Genomic DNA, 20,939 nt, shown 5'->3' with positions numbered 1-20,939 from the left:
AAACAAGGTCTGTTATCTTGCCATGTTTGCTTTAGGTATTGAAAGAAATTTTTATTGAAACATATTTGATTTATAATATTATATTAGTTTTAAGTATACAACATGGTGATTCAATATGTTTATAGATTATACTCCATTTAAAGTTAATATAAAATAATGGCAATATTTCCATATGTTGTATAATATACCCTTGTAGCTTATTTATTTTATTCATAGTAGTATTTTTTTCTTAATCCCATAGCCCTATCTTACCCCTTCACCCTTCCCTCTCCCCACCGATAACCATTAGTTTGTTCTCTATATCTGTGAATCTGTTTTTTCATTGTTGTTGTATATATTCATTTGTTCTATTTTTTAGATTCCACATATAAGTGAAAGCATACAATATTTGTCTTTCTCTGTCTGACTTATTTCACTAAGCATAATATTCTCTAGTTCCATCCATGTTGTTGCAAATGGCAGAATTTCATTCCTTTTTTATGTCTTAGCTTTATTCCTTATATATGTGTGTGTGTGTATATGTATATATATATATATATATACACACATGAACATTGGGCTGCATGCATCATTTTGAATTAGGGGTTTTGGGGTTTTTTGTTTCCAGAACTGAAATTGTTGGGTCATATGGTAGTTCTATTTTTATTTTTTTGAGACACTTCCATACTGTTTTCCACAATGGCTGCACCAATTTACATTTCCATCAATTGTGTATAATGGTTCCCTTTTCTCCACATCCTGTCTAACATTTGCTGTTTGTGTTCTTTTTGATGATAGCTATTCTGACGTGAGCTGATACCTCATTGTGGTTTCGATTTGCATTTCTCTGATGTAGCAATGCTGTTGAGCATCTTTTCAGGTGTCTGTTGGTTGGCCATCTGCATTTCCTCTTTGGAAAAATGTCTATTCAATTCTTCTGCCCCATTTTTAATCATATTGTTTGTTTCTTTGATTTTGGGTTGTACAAGTTTTTCTATTTGTTGACTATTAATCTCTTGTCAGGCATATCATTTGCAAACATTTTCTCCCATTCAGTAGGTTGTCTTTTCATTTTGTTGATGGTTTCCTTTGCTGTGCACAAGCTTTTCAATTTAATTAGATCTCATTTGCTTATTTTTACTTTTTTTTTCTTTACTTTAGGAGACAGATCCAAAAAACTATTGCTAGGATTTATGTCAAAGAGTATTCTGCCTCTGTTTTTCTCTGGGAGTTTCATAGTATCCAGTCTTACATTTAGATCTTTAATTCATTTTATTTTTGTATATTGGTGTTAGAGAATCTTCTAATTTCATTCTATAGTTGTCCAGTTTTCCCTGAAACACTTATTGTAGAGACTGTCTTCTCCATTCTGTATTCTTGCCTCCTTTGTCATAGAGTGATTGACAGAAGCACATGGGTTTATTTTTAGCCTCTCTATTCTATTCCATTGATCTGTGTCTGGTTTTGTGCTTGTGCCAAACTATTTTGATTACTATGCTAAGCCACTTCAGTCGTGTCCAACTCTTTGCAACCCTATGAACTGTAGCCCTCCAGGCTCCTCTATCCATGGGATTCTCCAGGCAAGAATACTGGAGTGAGTTGCTTTACCCTCCTCCAGGGATCTTCCCAACCCAGGGATCAAATGCTGTGTCCCTTATGTCTGCTGCATTGGCAGGCAGATTCTTTACCACTAGCACCACCCAGGAAGCCCCTTGATTGTCTGAAGTCAGGCAGCATTGAGTCCTTCAGCTCTGTTCTTTCTCAAGATTCATTTGGCTTTTTGGGGTCTTTTGTGTTTCTATACAAATTTTAAAATTATTTGTTTTAGTTCTGTGAAAAATGCCCTTGATATTTTGATAGAGATTGCATTGAATCCGTAGGTTGCCTTGAGCAGAATGGTCATTTAAAAATATTGATTCCTTCAATATAGTGAAAATGAGTATACTACCCAAAGCAATCTGTAGCTTCAATGCAATCCCTATCAAGCCACCAATAGTATTTTTCAGAGAACTAGAACAAATAATTTCACAATTTGTATGGAAATACAAAAAACCTCAAATAGCCAAAGCAATCTTGAGAAAGAAGAATGGAACTGGAGGAATCAACCTGCCTGACTTCAGGCTCTACTACAAAGCCACAGTCATCAAGACAGTATGATACTGGCACAAAGACAGAAATATAGATCAATGGAACAAAACAGAAAGCCCAGAGATAAATCCATGCACCTATAGACACCTTATCTTTGACAAAGGAGGCAAGAATATACAATGGAGAAAAGACAATCTCTTTAACAGGTGATGCTGATAAAACTGGTCAACCACTTGTAAAAGAATGAAACTAGAACACTTTCTAACACCATACACAAAAATAAACTCAAAATGGATTAAAGATCTAAATGTAAGACCAGAAACTATAAAATTCTTAGAGGAAAACATAGGCAAAACACTCTCTGACATAAACCACAGCAGGATCCTCTATGACCCACTTCCCACGAATATTGGAAATAAAAGCAAAAATAAACAAATGGGACCTAATTAAAATTAAAAGCTTCTGCACAACAAAGGAAACTATAAGCAAGGTGAAAAGACAGCCTTCAGAATGGGAGAAAATAATAGCAAATGAAGCAACTGACAAAGAATTAATCTCAAAAATATACAAGCAACTCCTACAGCTCAATTCCAGAAAAATAAACGACTCAATCAAAAAGTGGGCCAAAGAACTAAATAGACATTTCTCCAAAGAAGACATACAGATGGCTAACAAACACATGAAAAGATGCTCAACATCACTCATTATCGAGAAATGCAAATCAAAACCCCTATGAGGTACCATTTCACGCCAGTCAGAATGGCTGCTATCCAGAAGTCTACAAGCAATAAATGCTGGAGAGGGTGTGGAGAAAAGGGAACTCTCTTACACTGTTGGTGGGAATGCAAACTAGTACAGCCACTATGGAGAACAGTGTGGAGATTCCTTAAAAACTGGACATAGAACTGCCATATGACCCAGCAATCCCACTGCTCAGCATACACACCAAGGAAACCAGAATTGAAAGAGACACGTGTTCCCCAATGTTCATCACAGCACTGTTTATAATAGCCAGGACATGGAAGCAACCTCAGCAGACAAATGGATAAGAAAGCTGTGGTACATATACACAATGGAGTATTACTCAGCCATTAAAAAGAATACATTTGAATCAGTTCTAATGAGGTGGATGAAACTGGAGCCTGTTATACAGAGTGAAGTAAGCCAGAAAGAAAAACACCAATACAGTATACTAACGCATATATATGGAATTTAGAAAGATGGTAACAATAAACCTGTATGTGAGACAGCAAAAGAGACACAGATGTAAAGAAGAGTCTTTTGGACTCTGTGGGAGAGGGCGAGGGCAGGATGATATGGGAGAATGGCACTGAAACATGTAAATTATCACATGTGAAATGAATCGCCAATCCAGGCTCGATGCATGATACAGGGTGCTCAGGACTGGTGCACTGGGAGGACCCAGAGGGATGGGATGGGGAGGGAGGTGGGAGGATGGGAAACACATGTACACCCGTGGTGGACTCAAGTCAATGTATGGCAAAACCAATACAATATTGTAAAGTAAAAAGATAAATAAATAAAACTTAAAAACAAACAAGCAAAAAATATTGATTCTTACTATCCAAGATCTCAGTATATCTTTGCCATCTGTTTTTGTCTTTTCCATATTCAGTTTCTTTCATCAATGTCATATAGTTTTCTGAGTACAAGTCCTTTGCCTCTCAAGATAAATTTATTCCTAGGTATTTTATTCTTTTTGATGAGATGGTAAGTGAGATTTTTTCTTAATTTCTTTTTCTTATAATGCATTGTTAGTGTGAATAAATGCAACAGATTTCTGTATATTAATTTTGTATTCTGCAACCTTACTAAATTCATTGATGAGCCCTAGTAGTTTTCTGGTAACTTCGTTAGGATTTTCTATGTATTGTATGCCACCTGAAAACAGTAATAGCTTTACTTCTTCTTTCCAATTTGGATGACTTATTTCCTTTTCTTTGGATTACTGTGACTTAGACTTCTATTATTATGTTGAATAAAATTGGCAAGAGTGGGTATCCTTGTCTTGTTCCTAATCTTAGAGGACATGCTTTCAGCTTTTCACCATTGAGTATAATGTTGGCTGTGGATTTGTCACATGACTTTTATTATATTAAGGTATGTTCCCTCTATGCCCACTTTCTGGAGAATTTTTTATCAAAAATGGGTGGTGAATTTTGTCAAAAGCTTTTTCTGCATCTATTGAAAGGACCATACTGTTTTTACTCTTCAGTTTGTTAATGTGTATATCACATTGATTGTTTTGTGGGTATTAAAAAGTCCTTGCATCCCTGAGATGAATTCTACTTGATCATAATGCATTATCCTTTAAACGTGTTATTAGATTCAGTTGGCTAATATTTTGTTGAGGATTTGTGAATCTATGATCACTGGTGATATTGGCCTATAATTTTCCTTTTTTTGTGTGATACTTTTGTCTGGTTTTGGTATCAGGGTGATGGTGGACTCATAGAATGAGTTTGGAAGCATTCTTTCCTCTGCAATTATTTGGAATAGTTTTAAAATGTAGGTGTTAACTCTTCTCTAAATATTTGGTAGAATTCCAATTCTACCATATGGTGAAGACTGGATTTTTGTTTGCTTGGAGTTTTTAAATTACTGACTCAATTTCAGTACTGGTAATTGGTCTGTTCATATTTTCTATTTCTTCCTGGTCGAGTTTTGGAAAGTTGTACTTTTCTAAAGATTTGTCCATTTCTTCCAGGTTGTCCATTTTATTGGCAAATAGATGCTTTTACTAGTCTTTTATGATCCTTTATATTTCTGTGGTGTCCGTTGTAACCTCTCCTTTTTCATTTCTGATTTTATTGATCTGGGTCCTTCCATTTTTTTCTTGATGAGTCTGGTTTATCAGTTTTATTTAACTTTTCAAAGAACCAGCTTTTAATTTCATTGATCCTTTCTATTTTTGTCTCTATTCACTTATTTCTGCTCTTATCCTTATGACTTCTTATCTTTCACTAACATTAGGTTTTATTTGCTCTTTCTCTAGCTCTTTTAGGTGTAAAGTTAGGTTTTTATTTGAAATTTTTCTTTTTTCCTGAAGTAAGCTTTTAAATTCTGTTGTAGAACTGTTTTTGCTATCTCATAAGTTTTGGGTTGTCATGTTTTCATTTTCATTTATCTCTAGGTATTTTTTTGTTTCCTCTTTGATTTCTTCAGTGATGTATTGGTTGTGTAGTAGTATATTGTTCAGCCTTCACCTGTTGTGTTTTTTTGTAGTTTTTTTCCTCAAAGTTAATTTCCAGTCTTATATAGTATTGTTTTCAAAAAAGGTGCTTGATGTGTTTTCAATTTTCTTAAATTTACAGAGGCTTGTTTAGTGGCTTAGCATATAATCTATCCTGGAGAATGTTCTGTTTGCACTTGAAAAGAATGTGTATTCTGTTGCTCTTAGATGAAAAAAAAAATATATATATATATGTATATATGTCTGTATATACACACACAGATAGATATATATATATATGAAACAGTAATTTTCTACATTTATTATGTACTGTGACCTTTGCTAGTTCAAATTCTGTATTATTTTATCTACAGCTGATGAAGTACTTTAGAAGTATTAAGCTTCATATCTCTTGAGATGGAGAAGTTTCACCATACCTTGTGAGGCTGAAGCCACAAAATATTTTAGTCATGACCAAGGACAATACCCAAGAAACCAAGCTTAAGATAACTAAAGCATTCCAAATATTTTCACTTCAAATGTGATTATGACTTGACTTTACAAGAGGAAAAGATTTTTCATACCGTGCATTCGGTTGGACTTTACAAACTCTTTGTCCTCCTTGTCAACGCTGAAGGGATGCCAGGTAAACTTCTGAATATTTTCATCAAGATACCTGCTCAGATTCTCATCAAAGACTGTAACTAGTAGGTAAAATTCCTTGTCTATTCCTTTCTACAGAGAAGAAAGAAATGAATGTATTAAAGTACAGCTTGGGAGACTTCTTAGCTCTACTTCACTTTGAAAGTTAACACAAAGTAACAGAAAGTAAATTAGGATCAACATCAGCCATAGATTTACTGGGTCATTTTGTAAATCAAGATTCTGATAAATTCATTCTACACCCTATATATTCATCTTCCTCATTACATCCTTTCCTTCCCCATGTGACCTCCTCAGAGGAAGTAAGTCCCTGTTCAGAAGCTTTCCTAATCTGCAGTACTCCTGTTCTCAGGCTGGGCATCACCATGTTATTTTTGTCACTCTATACTCCATGTCCTGGCCTCGGCCTCTCTGACCTCATCTCCTTGTATTTACCCCCTAGCTCACTCCAGCCACCCTGGTCTTTTGTTCTTTTTTGAACACACCTAATTCATTCCTGCCTCAAGACCTTTTCACATGCTGTTCCCATTGTCTAGAAGGTTCTCCTAGGTCTTGCCTGGCTCCCTCCCTTATTCTGTTCCATTCCCTGCACCAATATCACCTCCCTGGAGCATCCTCGCCCCACCCTAGCTAAAAGTCCCTCATCTTCCTTCCTGCCTGCAAACTCACTCACTTTTCTGCACTCTACTCTTCTTCATAGCGCTTATCTCCACCTAAAATATTTCCTGTATGCACTTAAAATTTTGACTGTTGTCCCACTGTAATGTAGGCTTTGATAGAGTAGGAAAGTTTTGGGTGTCTCTCTGTATTCCCAGCTCCAACAAAAATGCCTGGAAAACTAGACACTTAATACATGTTTTTGAGTGAGATAATGAATACATGTAATTCATGGCTTTGCTAAATTACATTAATTTGAGTTGATAATGGAATAATTCCCATGTGGATATTCCTAAACCATCTATTTGAATATTACTGACCACACAGCATACTGAATTGTCAAAATCTGCTTTTCTTTAAAGCTAAACCAGAGAGGTAATTGTGTTTTCTGTCTCTCAACCATCTTCCCACCTCTAACGGACTCCCTCCCAATCTACCCTTCATCCTGTCCTCTACTCCAGAGGGACCCTCACCAGTGCCATCTGATCACATCTCTCTCCTTCTCAATCTGGACAATACAATGTAATTCACAGTGATAGGTCCCTGCCTACCTTTTCAGCCTCATCTCTTGGCTCTTCCCTCCTGACACCTGAACCAAAGCAAGCCCAAGATCCTTGTAGCAATCTGAACTTGCTGTGTTCAGCAGGCCTCTGTCCTTTATACGCATTCTCCCTCAACTTTGATGGTCTGCCACCCTAATCCAACTTTAAGGGGACCTTAGCTGTCCCAGCTCTGTGATGCTTTCTTAACTTCTCATTGAAGGTAAGGTTATTCTTTGCTTTACGTTCTTACTATACCTTATATAACTTACTGCTTTTATCACATGGTGTTTTAGATCATGGGCTATGGAAAGAAACAATGTAGGCTTAAGATTTTTGAAAATAAAATATTAAAACTGGAGGGGGAATAAGGGATCAAATATATTTGGAAAGATATCAGGTTCTAGTGCCATTCTGCTTACATGTTATGACAACTGAGACAAATGACTTGTCTTCTCTAAGTCCTAATTCCCTCATTTGCAAAATGAGGATATGAGTTGTCCCTACTTCATATTTTTGGAGGGTTAAATTTGATACTATAGGCAAAGCACTTGGTGCACCCTCTAGCAAATACTAAGTACCTTGTGTTAACTGTTATTAACTGTGGTTGTGTTTGTACACAGGATGAGAAGGAACCACTGAGAGGAATTCGGTTGGAGAGCCTCATCATCTGAGAGTCATTTGTAAGGTAACTGGGTCTATGAAAGGGAAAATTAGCCCAGGAGGAGTTTAGAAGGTAGGTATAGGACCCTGTGTTGTAATTAATTTTGAGTCAACTTGTTTGGGTGCCCAGATATTTGGTCAAACTTTTTTCTAGCTATTTCCATGAGGGTGTGCTTGGATTTGATTCAGTGACTAAGTGAAGAAGATCACCCCCCCTAATGTGGGTGAGCCTCATCCAATCATTTGAAGGCCTTAACAGAACAACAAAAAATCTGACCCTCTCACAAGTAAAAGGGGATTCTTCTTGCCTTTGAACTGGAACATCAGCTTTTGCTTGCCTTTGAACTCAAACTCAAACACAGGCTCTTCCTTTCAAGACTGTTGGACTTTTGGGTCTCCCGAGTCTCTTTCTGTGACGTACCCTGCATATCTTGAAACTTGTCATCCTCCATAGTCATGTGAGCCTACTCCTTATCATAATTTTCTATCTATATATACATCCTAATGGTTCTTCTCTTCTACAGAACTAGGATTAATGCCGAATATAAAATATACCATTTAAACAAATAGCCTGCTATTTCTGATTAGTAAAGTAATTCAAAATGATTAAGTAGCTGACTTTCCCTCTTTCCATAAGTGTGTTTAATATTATGTAGATATAGCTTGAAATGCTATGCTTTGCCACACTAATCAGTGTTGCTTAATAAAAGCCTCTAAGTTGGGACTTGCAAGAAAATATCTACTTGTTTTCTTGTTTCTTTGGTCATAGTGATTAACTCCTGGATTATAGTGATGAGCTACAGTGATTCTCAAACTTGGTTGCACATTGGAATCACCTAGAGATTCTGACCGGAGAAGGCAATGGCACCCCACTCCAGTACTCTTGCCTGGAAAATCCCATGGACGGAGGGGCCTGGTGGGCTGCAGTCCATGGGGTCGCTAAGAGTCGGACACAACTGAGAGACTTCACTTTCACTTTTCACTTTCATGCATCGGTGAAGGAAATGGCAACCCACTCTAGTGTTCTTGCCTGGAGAATCCCAGGGACGGGGAAGCCTGGTGGACGACTGACGCGACTTAGCAGCAGCAGCAGAGATTCTGACGTAATTGGTCTGAAACACCTGAATAAAGGATGTTTAAAAGGGCCCCAGGTTTTTTTTTTGTTTTTTTTTTTTTGAAGGTAGGGGGTGGGCAGGTAAGTCTAATGTGTAGACAAATTTGAGAAAATTGCATGCACACTAAGTTGCATCAGTCTTGTCCGACTCTGTGCAGCCATATGGACTCCAGCCTGCCAGGCTTCTCTGTCTATGGGATTTTGCAGGCAAGAATAGTGGAGTGGGTTACCATGCCCTCCTCCGGGGGATCTTCCTGACTCAGGGATCTAACCTGCAACTCTTATAGTCTACCTGCATTAGCAGGCAGATTCTTTACCACTAGCACCACCTGGGAAGCCCTTGAGAAAATTTTCCCCCTGCCCCCCAAAATATCCCAATTTATATTCTATATAGGTCTCTGGAGATTCTAGAATCAAAGCAATGCCCAGGGAAAGAGAGTCACCAAATTCCAGCCAAACAAGCAAAGTTCCTGGCTTTCTGCATAGGCATCAGTACATTTCAGATCTTAAATTTACACTAAAATTACCTTAAATTAAAATTTGCATCTTAAATTTATGAAAAATAAAATAAAATCCTCATGTAGAACTCGATTTCGAGAGCACTGAGGAAAAAATTCACCTTTTTGTAATGGAGAATTACTATTTACTCTCTAGCCACATTCCTGATCTCTCTCACATACAACCCTGTGAGCCCGGTGACCTCTGAGGCCTACCTGTGTCGCATCAGCATTGAGAACGCCCCTTTTACAGACTAGCAAAGGCCCTACAAGGCCAGAGCTCGTGTCCTTGATTGGTTCAACGGCTGAGAAGTAAAGATAAGTCAGACAGGGTGGGTCATCAGCTGTTGGGCTGACACTTTCAGGCACCGTCCATCTGTATGTGAAGATCTCACCTGGCTTAACATGTGCCCCTGGCTTCAGAAATCCTGTGGAGACAAGTAAAACAGCGACTCAAAGCAACAGCCAGGAATGAGAAACTTGTCAGACTGGGTCTTCCAGCTCAGGGTGCGTCTCTGTCTGATGATGTGCTTTGTGGAAGGACAGGTGTTTCCACTGTATCCTATCAGAGAGGTCAGTGCCACCATCTGCTGTTTTATGAGATAGATGCTTATATCAAAGGACTATCTTCTTCACAGTTTATACTTAATATCTTCATAGATTCTACTTCTTACTCAAATCTCAAGTTTAGCAAATATTAAAAGAATGATAATTGTCTTTAAATTATCTTAAAGACTGATAATTGCCCATTTATATATAAATGTAAATCCATAAAATATCATTTAATACCTTCTATGATGTGGAATTTATTATATTTGGGCCTTTAGAGGATACCCCAAGAAGTTAAACAAGAGACTTACATTTAAAGAATTTTAAATCTAGAAGGTTAAACTAGGAAATAATCCAAATAACTACAAGTTAGAGGAGGTAAGCAAAGGCACAAGGTAACAAAGCTGGTAAAAGGCAGATCTGGTATACATGTGTACCTGTGGCGGATTCATTTTGATATTTGGCAAAACTAATACAATTATGTAAAGTTTAAAAATAAAATAAAATTAGAAAAAAAAATAATAAAAGGCAGATCTGGGATTAAACCTAGGGCTGATTCCAAAGACTTTTTACTTGACCCTCACACTGTATTGTCAAATGAACACATTGAATCTCTTCAACTAGACTGAGGCCAGAGACTTCCTGCATTTTGTTTGTCCAGGGTTTGCAAACAGGTACACCGAAAGTTTTCTGAGATAAACAATAGAAATGTAGACATTTCAGCTGTCTTTAAGGTTCTTTCTGCAAAAGTCATCGTGAGCATTTTGACCAAGGAAGAGAATGTGGGCACAGGAGACATTGCTGCAGTGGGCAGGGGGTGCGGGGTGGGGGAGACTAGGGAATGGGGAATACTGCCTCCACCCTTTCCTTCTCTGTTCCCTCCCCAGCACCACAAAGCCTGCTCTGGACTGGGACCAGCCTCATACTTGGGAATAAAGAAGTATCTCAGGAGTCATGGTATCTGCTATAACGATGAGAAAGGCTTCCCACACAGCCAGGATTTCCCAAGAACAGTATCATGAATGGAAGGATAGTTCCTGTAGCCAATGGGTAGAAGCTGCTTTTCTTACATGTAGACAGCCTGTGTTACATACTCTGTGATTGGGGGATACATATATGATGGTAAGCCCACAAAAGTTTTAAATAAATATTTGCCCAGAGAGACAAAGCAAAGCCCATGTGTAAGAGTTTCATTTCAATAAACGTTGGAAATCAGATTTGCCCCTTAGCCTTACCCAGAGAATCCCACGCAACTACAGCAGGAAACTCTCCGTCTTAGAGAAGTGGGTGAGGCTGTGAAAGTTGCCCACTTTGAGATTTATTATGTTACTGAGAGTAAAGGAATGGCATTAACGTTTCCTAAATATCTACTGTGCGCCAGATCCTGTCCTGAATTCTGTCTGAAGTGAAGTGATAGTCTCTCAGTTGTGTCCGACTCTTTGTGACCCCATTGACTGTATGTAGCCCCCGGGCTCCTCTATCTATGGAATTCTCCACAAAAGAATACTGGAGTGGATAGCCATTCTCTTCCCCAGGGGATCTTCCTGACCCAGGGATTGAACCCAGGTCTCCGGCATTGCAGGCAGATTCTTTACTGTCTGAGCCACCAAGGAAGCCCATGTATCCCTTCCCAAAGCCCTGTGAGGTGAGCATAATTCCCTGCACTTGATAGAGGAGAAGTGTAAGGTTCAGAAAGTTGAAATAGCTGCTCAAGCTCACAAGACTGGCAAGTAAAGGGCCCAGTATCCTCCCCAGTCACAGACTAGGACTTACCATCTACGTTTGGGGCTGCATCAGAAGCTTTGTCATAGATCACACCATGGGGCAAAATACTGTAGACCTTGTCAGCTTTGTTGGCAAATGTCACTAATAGAGTGTCACCTACCTCTGCCTTGATGACGGGACCTGAGAAATGTTGAGAGAAGAAGGGAGAAGAGATGAAAAGAGACAGAGAAGTGAATGGGAGCAGAAGAGTCATTCCCTGTTAGATTACATGCCCCACTGAAACATCTCCCTCGTTCCAAACGTGACAGATGATTTCACTGTACCCAGAATTCCAAGGTGGGCTTCTGCCTCAGACAATCGCTTTCTTCGAGTAAAAGTTGCATCAACGTACTCTGTGTACCGAGCCTTCCAGTATTTCCCTCCTATTCTGTTGTTGCCTTGTGTGAAGTAGAGCTCAGAGTCACTGTGGGAAAAGAAGGGAGTTGACTGGGAATATACCTCTGCACATCCATAATTAAGTGCCTTAATTATGAAGCTTTATTGTATTGTCTCTAGGCCATTCATCCACCCATCTCCCCAGAAAAGATAGCACAGTCTTCAGCCAAGTTCCCAGAAATAGTCGACCAGCCTTAAAATTCTTCAGAAGCTGTTTGGTGCTCAAGCTCATTTCTCTCTTAGCCATTGTACTTTCTTCCCCAGAGGTCCAGCAACCGAAGGAGGCATAGGTAAACTCCTTACTTACCAATACTGGAGTCCCAGATGGTGTCCTACAAAGTAACAAAGAGCTAACTGTTTTCTTTGCAGAATGAGCATCCCTCTATCTCTTGCTGATGTCAATATGAATAGTCTCTGCAAATAGTAAGCTCTGATATCTGGCATGATTAAGGAATGGAGTATCTAGTTAATCAAGTAGTTTAATCAGCGGAGTTACCATATAAACTATATATACAAAATACCAAATTTCAAACTTGTGAAATACAATAATGTAACTTCCAACTAGTACTATCCCTCCTCTGCTTCTGTCAGTGGTACCACCACTCTTGCAGACATGCCAGCTGTGTCTTCTTTTTCTGCCTCTTCCTCTTTTCTTGTTCATTCTGACTTTGTAACCTTTTATTTTGCACCCTTCCTTTTCTTCACCTTTATTTCGTCTTTTCCTTTCCTTTCTTCCCACAACCCACTCTACATGTGTGTGCTCCTCGCCTTGTGTTTAGACCATAGTATGAACCTCCTATCTATCCATGCAGCATCCTCTATCTTACATTGGCTCCCTTGAGTTTTTTTCTAAGCATACGCACTTATATTCCAAAACCTTTAAAATAGTCATTTTCATTGTCATTTTTTCTGCTCCAAAATCTTCAGTTGCTTCCAGTTGCCAATCAAGTAAAGTTCAAACAGACTGGAGGACCTCTGCAAAGGATATCTGGTTTGCTCCAGGCCTCTCTCCACTGCTCTGTGTAAGTGCTCATGCCCCATGCAAATCCCTCACATGTCATTCACTCTGATCTAATCACTCTGCTTTATTTATGGCAGATGCTTTGCATTAACCCCTGCATCTAAAATTTCCCTGTCTTTGCAATTCACTTACATAAATTCTATCATTCAAAAGACCTACTTAAGTTTCACTTCCTTTGTGACGTATTTCTGGCTATCTTAGCTCTCTCTAAATGCCCAGACAACTTACTGTCTGGACAGCTTATCTTAATCTTATCTGTAACTTGCAAAGTCCCTTCTCTTCTCCTGTATATTCAGCTTCTTTCTGTACCTGAGATCGGGAACATTATCTTAGACCTTCCTGCATCTCTCATGTCACTTAGTACATTGTGTTTTCACATATTACATTAAATATCCATTGAATATAGCTTAATATTTCATATTTTATATGGTGCTTTCTAATTTTGGAAGGCTTCTAAGACATAATTCTCAATGTTAATTTTCACTATTCTGTTTATGGGAAAATACTAGTCAATAGGGAATGTTGATATCAAAGAGTTTTTCACAGGTGGTCCACACAAATTCTTCAGTCAAGGTTAAAGGTTGTCACTTTGGTGGAAGAATGAATGAAATTTATAATGAAAGAAACAAAAGGAATCTTATTCATCACAAAGACAATTTTTTAAACATTCCCTCAAACATGAAAAGGATTACAGGGTAAGAGCAACACTTGTTGATATCATACTGTATATTTTGTAATGCTTCCCTAGACATATTTGTATATGATCCTACAATTAAAGCTACAGGGGTCTTCATCCACTTAATAAATTGTTAGATTCGATTTGAAAAATATTACATGCTATGGAAGCCCAGAGAAAATTACTCAGATGTCAGGGAGACTTTACTTAAGAAGTTACAGCAGAGTTAGTTTTTGAAGGGGGAAAGTGGCATTGTACTGGACAGGGAAGAATATGAAGTCTGAGCAGAAGGGGCTTCACTTATATCAGGCTGTCCTTGAACCAAAAAGGGTAACCTTCCTTGGCTATTTCATCTCCACTGAGAGTCCTGACTTATTCCCTTTTCAAAGTCGTCTGCTTAATATGTGTAAGACCTTAGTCTGTTCTCTGTCAGCTTAGTACTTCTCACGGCACTTAATGCTGCAGCTTGCACATAGTAGATGCTCCTGAAGTGTTTGATGGATGAATAGATGAATCTAGTGCTTTGATTTGGCCAGCAAATCATAAAGCAATAAATAGTTCAGTTCAGTTCAGTCACTCAGTCGTATCCAACTCTTTGTGACCCCATGGACGGCAGCACGCCAGGCCTCCCTGTCCATCACCAACCCCCAGAGTTTACCCAAACTCAAGTCCATTGAGTCGGTGATGCCATCCAACCATCTCATCCTCTGTTGTCTCCTTCTCCTCCTGCCCTCAACCTTTCCCAACATCAGGGTCTTTTCAAATGAGTCAGCTCTTCATATCAGGTGGCCAAAGTACTGGAGTTTCAGCTTCAGCATCAGTCCTTCCAATGAATATTCAGGACTGATTTCTTCTAGGATTGACTGTTTAGAACTCCTTGCAGTCCAAGGGACTCTCAAGAGTCTTCTCCAACACCACAGTTCAAAAGCATCAATTCTTCAGAGCTCAGCTTTCTTTATAGTCCAACTCTCACATCCATACATGACTACTGGAAAAACCATAGCTCTGAGATACTCTGCATTTATCTGCAGTATATACAATTGTATATACAATTCTAAGCAGGATATACATTATGGGACTCAGAGCTTCTTAAATGATGCCATTATGCCATCTATGCAGTATGTACTCATAAGAACAGTGCCTGGAACACAAATGAGATTGCAGCAAAAAGTCTAACAGATGTCTCTCTTACCAGAGGCTTAGAAACATCAGCAAAGAGAGCTTACCTGCCAGAGGCATTTAGGGGAAGACCACTGAATTTGTCATAACCTTGAGGACCATAATCCCAAAGAATTTTTTCAGCTGCTATGAAGTAGCGCCTCTGTTGACCCTTCATCTTGGGGTGAGAAATACCACTTTTGCAGTTACCAACATTGTATTGCCCCAGCATGCCAGCTATAAAACAGAGGAAAACCAAGAGCCAATGTATAAGTGCTCCAAAAGCAATCAGAGAGGAAGAATAGACTGATTTATTTGAATTCATGAACATTTAAAACTTTTGTACAGAAAGTAGGACCATAAACAAAATTAAAAGTAAAAATAAACAGTGGGAAGAGGAGTGTTTTAATATATGACAAAAGATTAATATGTAAATATCTTTGATAAATAAGAAAGAAAAAAGTAAATATTTCAATAGAAAATGAGCAAAACATTTATAGGTTATTCACAAAAGAAATACTATTGGCCCAAGAACAAACAAAAAAAAAAGTTAAACCTAATAGTAATCAAGTGATACTGTTGTCAGTTATCAAATGGTAAAGTTTGGAAAGAATATACATTTGTATATGAAGGTCTAGAAAATAGGGAAGATATTCACTAAAATGTGACACCATTATCTCTAGAGGTGATTGCTAATTTTAAAATTGAATTATACATATCTTCCAATTTTAAACATTTTTTCCAAGAGTATGGACAATTCAGTAAATGTATTTCAGTAATGTATTCCAACTTATGTCTACAACTACTGGCCAAATATAAGAATCTAATTTCAAATGGCTGCTAATGCCTTGATTTTAAAACTAATTTCTTCTCAAATTTAAGGATCTTCTGTGGAGAACACTTACAATCTACCCTTTTAGGGAATTTCAAGTATACAACACAGTATTTTTGATAGTAGTCACCATTAGATCTCGAGGACCATTTGTCTTGCATAACTGAAACTTTGTATTCTTTGAGATCTCAAGTGTTCTCAACATCACCAGCTTCACAAAGTTTAACTATGTGAGGTAATTGATATATTAATTAGCTTGTGTGTAGTTTAAAAAGTTTATACCTTATATCAAAACATCAAGAAATTTATATACAATTCCTATTTGTCAATTATACCTCAATGAAGTCTGGAGTGGGGGTGGAGAATAGTAACTGTCATGTTCATCTTTGTCTTTTCAGGAGAGTGTCTGATACATATTAACTGAGCAACTCAACATTTGCTGAATTGAATTTACCTGGAATAACCCAGTGGACAAATGTGAGGTTTGCTTTAAGGTTGAGGGGAATAAAAAATGTGTTATGAAAGCAGCCCTGAAGTGCTGCACAGCTGTCCTTGTAGTGACTGTGTGTAGTTAGGATCCAAACTGAATCATACATTATTTACTCCATGTTTATCCAACTGATAACATTTTCTTTTTCTCTTCTTAGGCCAAACCTTTAATATATCATAACTTTAATGTTGCCAGTGTTTCTTAACTGGCATCCAGTAGCCAGAATCTCTCCATTGAGTCTTCTCTGCATAAAGACATATTTAGCTCCCTAAATCTTCCTAAATCACTTGTGTCTAATGATCTAAAAGGGCTCACTATTACCTTCCAGGGGCTTCCCAGGTAGTGTTAATGGTCAAGAACCTGCCTGCCAATGCAGGAGAAGTAATATAGTGAGTTCAGTCCCTGGGTTGGGAAGATCCCCCTGGAGGAGGGCATGGCAACCCACTCCAGTATTCTTGCCTGGAGAATCCCACAGACAGAGGAACCTGATGGACTGTAGTCCATAGCGTCGCCAAGAGTCGACACAACTGAAGGGACTCAGCATGTACGCACGCATCACCTTCCAGATGTTCCTTAGCCTTGCCATTCAAAACTGCTCCCCTGAGGCCCAAACTGCCTCTCTAAAACTTCTGCTTCATCACTCCTCTGCCTTGAACCTAAGGCCAGCTAAGTAGACTTATTCCATGTGGTCCCAAGGAACCTGGACCGAATCATTCAACAGGTATTTAAGTCAACAAATGCTTATATTTCACCTTTCAAAGGATTTTGCACCTGTCATTGGATTCTGTCTCAATATAAAGAACTCTAATGGAGCAGCCCAGAGATGAAACAGGCTGCTACAATTACTAGGCTGGGGTTATACACACCACTCTATATAAAATAGATCATCAACAAGGACCTACTGTAGAGCACAGGTAACTATACTCAGTACTCTGTAATATGGGAAACTTACATGGGAAAAGAATCTGAAAAAGAATGGATATTTGAATACGTATAACTCATTTTTCTGTACACCTGAAACTAACACATCATACATAAATCAATTATACTCCAATATAAAATTTTTAAAAACATTTTAAAGAGATGTCCAAAAGGGAATTCAAGAATTGGATAGGGAGGTGGCCCAGATTATCTAGAAATCCCTTTCTGGTTGGACCAGATTATCTGTAAATTCTAACTTCTGATTGTAAATTTTATTCTATTTATAATTGCCCATGTGTTTTTCCCAGTTTTTGTTGCTTCCCCTACTTGGAAAGCCTTTTTCTTCTTCCTCATCTATCAAATTCTTACCCATATTTCTAGGCTCAGATTAGGGACCCCCTCATTAGGTAGCCTTTCTGACTGTTCCAGTAAAGTGACAAAGCTCAAGAACATTTATCATTCTGCCTCAAATTTTATTCATTTTGTAAATGTATAACTATGTTTAACTACTAGATTCCAGGTTCCAGGAAGGTCTTATCAATTTTTTCAATCACCTCTTACCTGGTTCATAAGGAGTTAATTAATTAATAAATATCTGTCAATAAGATGCCAAATAGGCATTATACATTTTCCTATGTTTAATATTAATTGTAATAAATATAACACAGACAAGAATCCATCCAATAGCATGCACTGAATGAACACCGTTGACTGTGTGGTTTAATTGTGCCATTGTAACCATTTCCACACTGGCCTCATCCTTTTTACCTTGGAGGTGATCACTGACTTGGCAGGTTATCATCCACTTTCCAGGATTCTCAACTATCATTTCTATTGTCAGGAAGGTGGCTGGGAACAGGTTGACGACATCAGTCCGATGCCCTCTGCTGATGAAGGTGTTACCATAAAAATAGATGGAATGGATGTCTATCTCATTCCCCATCCCAAATAGGTGCCAGGACACTGATTCACCAACGCACATATCAGGTTCAGGGAAGTTTCCAAAGAGGTATCCATTGAGCGCTGAAAAACAGAAACACCGGTGAAAGACACTCCCCTGCAGAGCCCAGCAGAACCAGAAACAATGGTAATACATACTCTAGCACAGCTGAACAACTAGCACAGATCACTGGGTTGTAATATTTTTGTGCAGAAAAAAACGTGGCTTCTTTGATAAAATGCAGTCCCCAAAGGAATGAAAAGCATTAGTCTTTTTAAGAGAAAAGCACTCAATAAAAGTGATCAGCAATCGGAACACAGCCTGAGCTGCTCTGTGAACACAATGAGATCAGGAGTAAACCAAAGTGCTGTTTATAATTCAGGACAGCTTGGCCACCTCCTACTTCCACCTCTATTTGCATATTTACCATCCCCACTGGATCTGTTCTGTATAACTAGAAACCCTGTCTTACCTCACGTTGGGAAAGCTGACATATAGTAGCTATTTAAGTGACAAAAGCATTCAGCAAGAAGAAAAAGAAATGATTAGAAGGGAGGAATGAGGCAGTTCAGTTCAGTTCAGTCACTCAGTTGTGCCCAATTCTTTGCGAACCCATGGACTGCACCAGGCCAGGCTTCCCTGTCCATCACCAACTACTGGAGCTTGCTCAAACTCATGTCCGTCCAGTAGGTGATGCCATCAACCATCTCATCCTCTGTCATCCCCTTCTCCTCCTTCCCTCAATCTTTCCCAGCATCAGGGTCTTTTCAAATGAATCAGCTCTTCACATTAGGTGGCCAGAGTATTGGAGTTTCAGCTTCAGCATCAGTCCTTCCAACGAATATATTCAGGACTGGTCTCCTTTAGGATGGACTGGATCTCCTTGCAGTCCAGGGACTCTCAAGAGTCTTCTCCAACACCACAGTTCAAAAGCATCAATTCTTCAGTGGTCAGCTTTCTTTATGGTCTAACTCTCACATTCATACATGACTACTGGAAAAACCATAGCTTTGACTAGATGGACCTTTGTTGGCAAAGTAATCTCTTCTTTTTAATACGCTGTCTATGTTGGTCAAAACTTTTCTTCCAAGGAGCAAGCGTCTTTTAATTTCATGGCTACAGTCACCATCTGCAGTGATTTTGGAGCCCGAAAAAATAAAGTCTGACATTGTTTCCACTGTTTCCCCATCTATTTGCCCTGAAGTGATGGGACCAGATGCCTTGATCTTAGTTTTCTGAATGTTGAATTTTAAGCCAGCTTAAAGGAATGACAGACGTTTACTTTTTTTTTTTTTTGCCATTTCTCCCATTCCCATCCCCTGCCTGTTGTAACCACCAGTTTGATCTCTGAATCTATGAGCTTGGTTTTGAGGAGTTTGCTTGTTTGTTAGATTCCACATATAAAAAAGATAATACAGCCTTTGCCTTCTGTGTCTGACTTATTTCACTTAGCATAATGCCCTAAAAGTCCATCATGCTGTTGCGAATGGAGAGATCATTCTTTTTTTATGGCTGAATATTCCACTTAATATTCCTTTATTATAGGCCACAATTTCTTTATCCATTCATCCATGAGTGGACACAGGCTGTTTCCGTATATTGGCCATTGTAAAAAAAAAAAAATGCTGCAGTGAACATGGAGGGGAGTGTATGTCCTTTTGAATCAGTGTTTTCATTTTCTTCAGATAAATACCCATGAGTAGAATTGCTGGATCATATGTTAGGTTTTTATTTTTAGTCTTATCAGGCAACTCTATACTGATTTTCATAGTGGTTACACCAATTTACATTAGTTATTTCTTGATAATCGCCATTCCAACAGGTATGAGATGATATTTCATTGCAGTTTTGATTTGCATTCCCTGATGAGTAATGATGTTGAGCATCTTTTCACGTACCTATTGGCCATCTGTATTTCTTATTTAGAAAAATATCTATTCAGATATTCTGTTCATTTTTTAAATAGGGTTGTATGGCTTTTTGCTACTGAATTGTATGAGTTCTTTATATATTTTGGATATTATTTCCTTATCAGATATATGATTTGCAAATATTTTCTCCCATTCAGTTGGTTGCTTTTCCTCAGTGATGGTTTCCTTTGCTGTGTAGAAGTTTTTAGTTTGAAATAGTTCTACTTGTTTATTTTTGGTTTTATTGCTTTTGCTTTGGTGTCAGATTCAAAAAAATCACTACCAAGACCTATGTCAAGCAGCTTACCACCTATGTTTTCTTATAGGAGTTCTATACTTTCAGATCTTACTTTCAAGTCTTTAATCCAACTTGAGTTAATTTTTGCATATATGTAAGATAGTGGTCCAGTTTCACTCTTTTGCCTGTGGCTGTTCAATTTTCCCAACACCATTTATTGAAGAGACTGTCCTTTTCCTCCTATATATACTTGCACAGGCTTATTTCATGGCTCTCTATTCTGTTCCATTGATCTCTGTGTCTGTTTTTATGCCAATATCGAATTAGTATCAGTTTAGTTTGGTTCAGTCGCTCAGTCACGTTCGACTCTTTGCAACCCCATGAACCGCAGCATGCCAGGCCTCCCTGTCCATCACTAACTCCCAGAGTCCACCCAAACCCATGTCCATCGAGTCGGTGATGCCATCCAACCATCTCATCCTCTGTCATCCCCTTCTCCTCCTGCCCTCAATCTTTCCCAACATCAGGGTCTTTTCAAATGAGTCAGCTCTTCGCATCAGCTCTTTCCATCAGCCCTTCGCATTCAGCTTCAGCATCAGTCCTTCCAATGAATATTCAGGACTGATTTCCTTTAGGATGAACTGGTTGGAT

The 20,939-nt window shown here is 38.4% G+C and overlaps 1 protein-coding gene across 1 annotated transcript in view; it reads right to left on the bottom strand.

Annotated features, from left to right (window-relative positions):
* The window catches only part of HEPHL1 (hephaestin-like 1), a 93,436-nt gene that overhangs the window by 33,373 nt on the left and 39,124 nt on the right, over window positions 1–20,939 (bottom strand). Inside the window, exons 5-10 of the mRNA XM_010855183.1 lie at window positions 17,969–18,223; window positions 15,026–15,194; window positions 11,991–12,130; window positions 11,716–11,847; window positions 9,610–9,821; window positions 5,845–5,995 (exon numbers count right to left, since the gene is read on the bottom strand). Coding sequence (XP_010853485.1) covers window positions 5,845–5,995; window positions 9,610–9,821; window positions 11,716–11,847; window positions 11,991–12,130; window positions 15,026–15,194; window positions 17,969–18,223 — 1,059 coding nt within the window. The remainder of the gene's footprint in view (window positions 1–5,844; window positions 5,996–9,609; window positions 9,822–11,715; window positions 11,848–11,990; window positions 12,131–15,025; window positions 15,195–17,968; window positions 18,224–20,939) is intronic.

This window comes from Bison bison, unplaced genomic scaffold, assembly GCF_000754665.1.
Source record: "Bison bison bison isolate TAMUID 2011002044 unplaced genomic scaffold, Bison_UMD1.0 scf7180017864356, whole genome shotgun sequence".
NCBI lineage: Eukaryota > Metazoa > Chordata > Mammalia > Artiodactyla > Bovidae > Bison > Bison bison.
This window is presented reverse-complemented; position numbering and strand designations above follow the sequence as displayed.